Source organism: Otolemur garnettii, unplaced genomic scaffold (genome assembly GCF_000181295.1).
Source record: "Otolemur garnettii isolate 467f Iridium unplaced genomic scaffold, OtoGar3 scaffold00013, whole genome shotgun sequence".
NCBI classification, from domain to species: domain Eukaryota; kingdom Metazoa; phylum Chordata; class Mammalia; order Primates; family Galagidae; genus Otolemur; species Otolemur garnettii.
The window spans coordinates 15,781,092-15,789,328 of NW_003852408.1; the positions used below are offsets into that span (position 1 = coordinate 15,781,092).

At 44.7% G+C, this 8,237-nt stretch overlaps 1 protein-coding gene across 1 annotated transcript in view; it reads right to left on the reverse strand.

Moving 5' to 3' along the window:
* Window positions 1-8,237, reverse strand: part of SMARCAL1 (SWI/SNF related, matrix associated, actin dependent regulator of chromatin, subfamily a like 1) — a 58,994-nt gene that overhangs the window by 2,181 nt on the left and 48,576 nt on the right. Inside the window, 3 exon segments of the mRNA XM_023510439.1 lie at window positions 2,559-2,649; window positions 3,548-3,648; window positions 4,724-4,906. Coding sequence (XP_023366207.1) covers window positions 2,559-2,649; window positions 3,548-3,648; window positions 4,724-4,906 — 375 coding nt within the window.

An 8,237-nucleotide genomic window follows, 5' to 3' on the forward strand; every position in this document is an offset into this window, starting at 1 on the left:
CCGGCGCCCTAGCCACTGAGCTATAGGCGCCGCCCCAGCCTTTTTTAGATAAGTGATGTTAAAGACCAAGGCTGACCCCCAAATGACACAGATGCTCTCCTCCAGGACACCCTTGTCAGCCTCTTTTTGAACAACTACAATGTCAAGGAAATGCTGCCCTGCAAAGCCGCCTGTTCCAGGTAGAAATCGCTGTTGAGGTGAATTTGATTGTGATGATGGCAAAAGTCTATGATCAGATTAATATTTCCTCTCCCCTCTCAGAAGGCTATCTTCGTGAAACAGAACCTCTTCTGCTTTTGTTTCCTACTGGGAAGCAGCAATTTTGTTTTCTCATAGTTAATAAAATTTTTAGTTCTATCTTAATAAAAAAACAAATTAGGTATTAATCAAAATACTGGTAAATCTCACTTCTATAATCTAGTACTTGTATTTTAGGTAGAAATTCTTAACTAATTCACAGTAGTGAATTATTGAGGGAAAGGCCAAGATAAATAAATAAGTTTACGTGAGACTCCTTTAAAAATAAAGTTTTTTCTTTTCTAAGGGCATATAATAGCTCTGTTAATATATTTACATTAGGCTGAATCAGAAAGTTCTTTAAATAGCTTTAAAAAATGTTTGCTTTAGAATTGGCTCATTGGGCGGCACCTTTGGCTCAGTGAGTAGGGCACAGGCCCCATATACCGAGGGTGGCAGGTTCAAACTCAGCCCTGGCCAAACTGCAACAAAAAATAGCTGGCATTGCAGTAGGCGCCTGTGGTCCCAGCTACTTGGAAGGCTGAGGCAAGAGAATCGCCTAAGCCCAGGAGTTAGAAGTTGCTGTGAACTGTGATGCCACAACACTCTATCGAGGGTGACAAAGTAAGACTCTGTCTCTAAAATAAATAAATTAATTAATTTTAAAAAATTTAAAAAAAAATTTAAAAATTTAAAAAATAGGCTAATAGTTATGTCTAAAAGGACGTACGCCTAGTGTGATGACTCGTGCCTGTAATCCTGAGTTTAGGAGTTAAAGACCAGCCTGAATGAGAGAGGAAGAGAGAGATAGAGACACCTCCCACCCTATCTCTACTAAAAAAAAAAAAGGAAAAAAAACCTAGCCAGACATTATGGATGAAAGCACCCATAGTCCCAGATACTAGGGAGGCTGAGGCAAGAAGATCACTTGAGTCCAAGAGTTCAAGGTTGTGAGCTATGATGTCACGGCACTCTACTCATGGCAACTGAGTAACACTGTCTCAAAAAAAAAAAGAATAATTTATTGTCTGCATTTAAAAAGATGATCTCTGAGTCTTTTTTAAATCCCAATAATCACATTAAAAAGAAACGATTTATTTGCCAACTCTGAAGTCTTACTCAGCTACCAGATTCTGTTGATTTAATTCAACTTCTGAGCAATTCCCTAGGGAAGAGGAAGCAGCTTGGTGTCCTGAGGAGCTCCCTACCACTGGATGGCCGCTTTTCTGTGTGAGGTTCAGACTTGTCCGAACTTCCCTCTCAGAAATAATTCATTGGAGAGCCACACTCAAAGGGGCAGTCTGCACCTTCCTGCCACCCCCCGAGCTGGTGCAGGAAGACAGGCCTTCAGAAGCCTCTGTGTTTCACTGACACAGAGGAAGCAAAGGCCGTGGATATGACTGGGTCAGAATACTGAGGCTGGGGCGGCGCCTATGGCTCAGTGAGTAGGGCGCCAGCCCCACATACCGAGGGTGGTGGGTTCAAACCCGACCGACCCCGGCCAAAGTGCAACAAAAAATAGCCTGGTGTTGGTGGGTAGTAGGGAGGCTGAGGCAAGAAAATTGCCTAAGCCCAGGAGTTGGAGGTTGCTGTGAGCTGTGTGACACCATGGCATTCTACCAAGGGTAATAAAGTGAAACTCTGCCTCTACCAAAAAAAAAATTATTGAGGACCACCAAAAAAAAAAAAAGAAGACTGAGGCCAGCGCAGGCGTGGTGGGCCAGGGAACACAAGCCTTCCTCTCAGCACATTTGACAAGGCCCACCAGGTCACAGCCTCTTACACTCCTTTCTAATGAGGGGCTGATGTCACAGGAGGAACACTGGGCCGAGTGTGTCACCTTCTCCCTGGGGCTGTACCTGCCTTGCCAGGCTGTGCAGGTCCTACTCCTCTGCCCAGCCTCAGTTTACCCCTCTATAAAATGGGGAGACACTGAGAATAAAGTAAAATGACAGAAGAAAACAGGCTATCTAAATCAGTACTCTGCTTCAAACACTCCCCATGCTGTGCTGACGTCCTGTTCCTGTGGTAGCCCTGCTGCATGGGGGTCAGTTTCTAATGGCCTGATGGAAGAGGCAGCATTCAGAATCTGGAAGGGGATGTCAGAAGCCATAAGAGTTAATGCCAGCATATCCCTATGAAGGGACGCTCACGTGGAATGAACTTAGAACTGAGAAGGACTGTAGGCCATCGTTTCCAGCTCCAGGGCTGGGGGAGGTCTCTGGAGTGACTCACACCCTCCCACTCAGGACCCAAGGGCTTGGCAGGCAGCTTAATGCCTCCCTCTGCTCCAGGGGCGAGGAGTTGTGTGCTGGTGTTACCTTGTAATCAGTGGCTTCTGTCACTTCTGAGAAATTGGTCTCAGATAGCCCAGCTTCCCCCAGAACTTTAATCTTCTCTTGGATCAGGGGCCTGTTGGGGAGGAATGAGTTGCAGTGAATACACCCTGCACAGAGCTAGCAGGCTAATTAAAATGGGGTCCCCTCTTTGTCCTTATGGGACTGAAACTTGTTTACTGTTTCACATCTTCACCTCTCTCAAGGCACAAATACATCCTGAAATATCTGCTCCCTCTCAACTGTAAAACCACCTTCAATTTAGGGCTAAGAACACCCGCAGGTTCAAAATTTGAATCTGGTGATGTGATGAGCTACCCAATTCACCAATCCACTAAACAGGAAGTAGAGGTGACCCACATACATAGCAAAGGTGATACTTCGTAGTTCTAAAACTAGAAACAAGAGACAAGCATGGGAACTAATAAGATAATCAAGAAATTTAATACTAAGAAGGGGGAAATAGGACTGGGAAGAAACATTTTGGGAAGGTATGCCAAAGTAATTGACACAAAATCCCAGGGCTGAAAATCTGATCCCAGCTCTGTGAATGAACGCTTCACCTCCCTGTGGTCAGCAGCAGCACCGGAAGATGTAGCCCCCCATACCCATGCATACTACAAAAGGAAAAAGGAGGCTGCCACCCTGTCCTAAGAAAGTGTCTTCATAGCTGGGAGCAGAGTCTTTTGCAAACTAAATTCCATCTTCACGTTAACACAGTCAGCTCCTCACCCTATCTCAGACCAGTGGGAAAGAAGCCACATCTTTTCCTGCAAAATTCCCTCATATACCCTGCACCACTGTGTGCTAGTGAAGGCCAGTGTGGTCATGATGACCGTGCAAGGGCATTACTGAGTCTTCTGTGTGGCTCCCTGAAGACCTCACAAAGCAGAAGCACATAGGGGGCAAAGCAAACACATCATCGGTGTCCCCCTTGTTCAACTTCAATGTCAGGCTACCCAGCCAACTCTTACCATAGATAATCGTCAGCCGTGCCTCTTGCCACAAGGTAGTGAATTCCCACAGAGTTAGTCTGCCCAATGCGGTGCACCCGGTCCTCAGCCTGGATCAGCACCTGCATATCCAGGGATCAGAACAGCTCAGCAAAGGCCTTCAGCAGCGGCAGCCCTATGGCAGGCACACTCTGGCCCCCAAGCTCCAGCATCACCCTCCCTCCTCAAAGCATTTTTCTGTCTCCTAGACTGTCCACAAATAACCTGCTGTCTTAACAAAAGAAATAACCAAATGAAACCCTGGCTGGGGAACTAGAATCTCAGACAGGAGGTCTGTGGATAGCCTTCCAGTGTGGGGCATTGTACTGGGCACGCACTGCAGATGGAGAGCGAGCCCAGGTGTTGCTCCTGGCTGCACGGGGAGGCGGGTAAAGGAGACCTGCACGCGGCCATGTCTGTCCACAAAACCAGTCTACGTGAATAAAAATATCACATTCAAGGGAGAGGCTGTGTACGATAACAGGGGAGGGTGTTCTTTTTATATGGTGGTGAGCCCTACAACCATGGGCATTGTTTCTGTTACAGAAAGGTCATTGACCAAAAAAAGCCACACATGTCAGAAGACTAGGGGAGAAAAAAACTTCTCTCTGGAGCTTAGAAGAAAATGCTATGAGTTCAAATGAATGTCTTCTATGTTCTGTCACAGCTCTCAGTGGGTCAGGTAAAGCCAGCAGGAACAATGGTGACGTCCTGGGAATACCCACTACTGTCCCTCTGTGGGAGGCCCCGCTGGCTAAAGCAGCTCACGACAATAGTTACCAAATGGGCACAGCTGGGAAGCCTGGGCCTCGCCTGCGACTGCATGCTCCCCTTAAGGCATCCTGTGCAGTCCTGCCTCACTACTCCAGTTCTCTGTGTTCCAGTTTCCTCTCATCAGAGATGGAGTCTAAGGTGCCTTCCAGCCCTCTCACACTTCAATCTTCCCATCAATAAGACGGGGTTGATCATCCTACAGGTTGCTGCTGCAAAGACCCAGAAACTAGCCAACAGGTGTGCAGTGCCTAACAGCAGTGAAAGCCGACACAGGGGAAGTACGGGAATGGGAGAAAAGGAAACATGTCTTCCCGTCCACACTCACTTCCTGCTGCCCCCAACCATGAGTGTGTCAGGGGACTCCAAGTCTCCTGGGACCCTTACCCCTGGGTTCCAGAAGAGCTCAGCAAACACCACCAGGTCAGCCGAAGAGAAGGTGAGGCCCATGTTGGCGGCTGTGATGGACAGTACCGCCACGGCGTGCCTCTCCCACAGCTGGAACTGCTGGCACAGGTGCTCGCGGTCTGCTGAGGGTGTGGAGCCATCGATGCGGATGTGCTGCACGTGCTACAGGAAGAGGGAGGGACCGAAGGGGGTTACAACAGACTGTGCCAGGCTGCGGAGCAAGCTGCATCCAGTGTGGTGCCAAGCGCAGAAGCAGGCTGCACCTGGGCAGAGCCCACTGCCGCCTCCAGAACTTTTCTCTCCTCTTAAGTTGAAATTTGCAGTGAGATAATTGTGTGCATACATACTCACATGCCTTTGTAAGAAACAAAACCGAAAGATCCCTTACATGCTTTACCTCATTTCCCTGATGGTAACATTTTATAAAACTATAGTTTAATACCACAACCTGAATAGTGACTTTGATACTGTCCACTGACCCTCAGACTTCTCATTTTACTTGTATGGGTATGTGTGTTCTACACAATTTTATCACCCGTGTAGGTTTTCATGTCTTCACCTCCATAGTTGATTTACTGAAGTGTTCCAACATCACAAGCATCCTTTAGGAGACCATTTATAGACAGACTCATCTCCTTCCCCTCTCTCCAGTCCTTAGGTCTTCGCTTTTTTTTTTACGCATGACAACTTAACAGAATTATTATACATATAGCTTTTTAACAATATATCGTGGACATCTTCCCATACCAATATACCCTAACCAGATACCAATAGTTTTGATGTTAGAGCTTCCTCAGATTCTTAAAGTGTCTGAACATCCCCAAAGTTAAGAACCACTGATCCACATTATTACTTTTTATGGTTGAATGGACTATAATGTATTCAATGTTACATTTGTTGATCAACATTTAGGTTTCTAATTATTCAGAATTATAAACATGACTAATATTCATGTACATTAATCTTTCTGCACTAGTCTGATTATTTTCTTTTTTGTTGTGAGACAGAGTCTCACTTTGCCACCCTCGGTAGAGTGCTGTGGCATCACAGCTCACAGCAACCTCAAACTCTTGGGCTCAAGCGATTCTCTTGCCTCAACCTCTCCTGAATAGCTGGGACTACAGGTGCCTGCCATAATGCCCAGCTATTTTTAGAGATGGGATCTCACTCTGGCTCAGGCTGGTTTTGAACCTATGAGCTCAGGCAATCCATCTGCCTCGGCCTCCCAGTGCTAAGATTACAGGCAAGAGCCACCGTACCTGGCTCCCTAGTCTGATTATTTCTTAGGATAAATTCCTACAAGTAAATATGGAAAAATGGGTGTACACGTTAAGTTACTACCAAATTGCCATACAAAAAGTATCAAATGTGCAAAAGAACCATGATTTAACCACCACATATGTATATGACAGAATGAACCCAATTTTTAGGTAATTTCTTTGTTTATATGCTTAGAAAGTAACGTCCCATCCAGTGATAATACTTTATGGTTTCAAGGATCTGTGATTCACTTGGAACTTAACATGCTTAATGGCGAGGTGAAGTTTCACTTAAATCTCCCGATCACTTGGCCAATTACTCACACTTTATCTGTTGAGGAAATCCATCCTGATTAGTGTCACTTCCTTGATCACTGGTTTTTCATTTATAGTAAACGGTCATCCATATAGTCCACCCATCTGGCCATCAGTTCTGAGAGCAGCCTGAGTAAGTTCTACTGGTGTTTTACAACAGACTTTAATATGTGGAGGTACAAGTCTTCCAACACTGTTCTTCCTCACAGTGCCTTAGATCTCTCTCCTGCTTAGTTTTTAACAGATCCTTTGGCATGATGGTATAAAGTTCCCTTAACATTCAATTTAGATGTTTATTACAATTGAATTAACCTACAAATTAATTTTGGAAAGACTGGCATTTTTATACCTTTTTTCCCATTTCATAAAAAAGCATGGCACAGTCCTTCCACTTCTTCATTAATTTCTACAGTCTTCTTGGTGAGACCATTAGGTACTCTGTATTTTGGGTTCTTGTGAACTTGATCTTTTCCCCATTACAGTTATTAATTAGTTTTGGCTAGTACATAAGAAAAGTATTCCACTGTAGTATGTTTACTTGGAATCCAGACACCCTACTAAACTCTTCTGCATTCTAATAGTTTTCCAATTAATTGTCCTAGGTTTCTGGAAAATAGTGACAGCTCTGGTTTTTCTCCAGGGAGTATAGCCAGGGGCTTTAATCAGGCCCAGGGGAGGTTCGAACCCACCACCCCTTCTGTGCGGGGGGGGGGGGGGGGGGCGTGTGTGTCACGCTAACCACTAAGCTACAGCTGGGAGTACAGCTTTAAATTCTACTAGTTGGTTTCCTGTGTCATTTCTTATGCAAAAATCAAATCCATGAACACTTGCACTAGACTGTTTATTACAGCTCAATTCAAAATGGCCAAGATGTGGAAACAACCCAAGTGCCTATCAACCCATGAATAGATTAATAAATTGTGACATGTGTATACCATGGAATACTTCTCAGCTATACAAAAAGAAGAAGACTTTACACCTTTTGTATTAACCTAGATGGAGGTGAAGAACATTATCCTTAGTACAGTATCATAAGAATGGAAAAGCAAGTACCCAATGTACTCAACTAATTGAAACCAGTAGATGAACAACTACATGACAACACAAGAGAAAAACACAATTAAATTCAAGGTTGGGGTGGGGGGGGGGAGACTGGCAGGGGAGAGGGGAGGAGCCAGGGGGAGCGGCAAGCTCTCACCTAATGGACACAATGTAAGGGTATATGGCACACAGCCTGGGTGAAGGGCTCAACCACAAGTTGGGCTATACCCAACAAACACAAACAATGTATATATAACCTAAGCATTTGCACCTTTACATAAACGTGAAATTTTTAAAAAATCAAATCCATGCCAATTAAAGATTCACCTCTAAAACTTTCAGACAAAAAATATAGGAGAGAGGCCAAGGCCAACATCTACACTCCTAGCACTTTGGGAGACCAAGGCAGGAGGACTGCTTGAGTACAGTTTGAGGTTGCAGTGAACTATGGTCTTGCTACTGCACTCTAGTCTGGGCAACAAAGCAAGACTTTGTGTCACAAAAAACCCCAAAATAAACAAAGAAACAAAAATATATAGAAATGATTCTTTCCCTCATAGGGTAAAATTTCTGACATCAGTCACAAAAAGTACAAACCATACAGGAAAACACAGAATAAACCTGAAATATAATTAAAAATTAAAATGAAAATTGGGGCAGCAGCTGTGGTTCAAAGGAGTAGGATGCTCGCCCCATATACTGGAGGTGGTGGATTCAAACCTGACACCTGGCCAAAAACTGCAACAAAAAAAAAAAAAAAGAAGAAAATTTATAACCTCTGTTCAGTAGAAAATGAAAGTGGAAAGATAAAAACATAACCAATAAGGCTCGGCGCCTGTGGCTCAAGCGGCTAAGGCGCCAGCCACATATACCTAAGG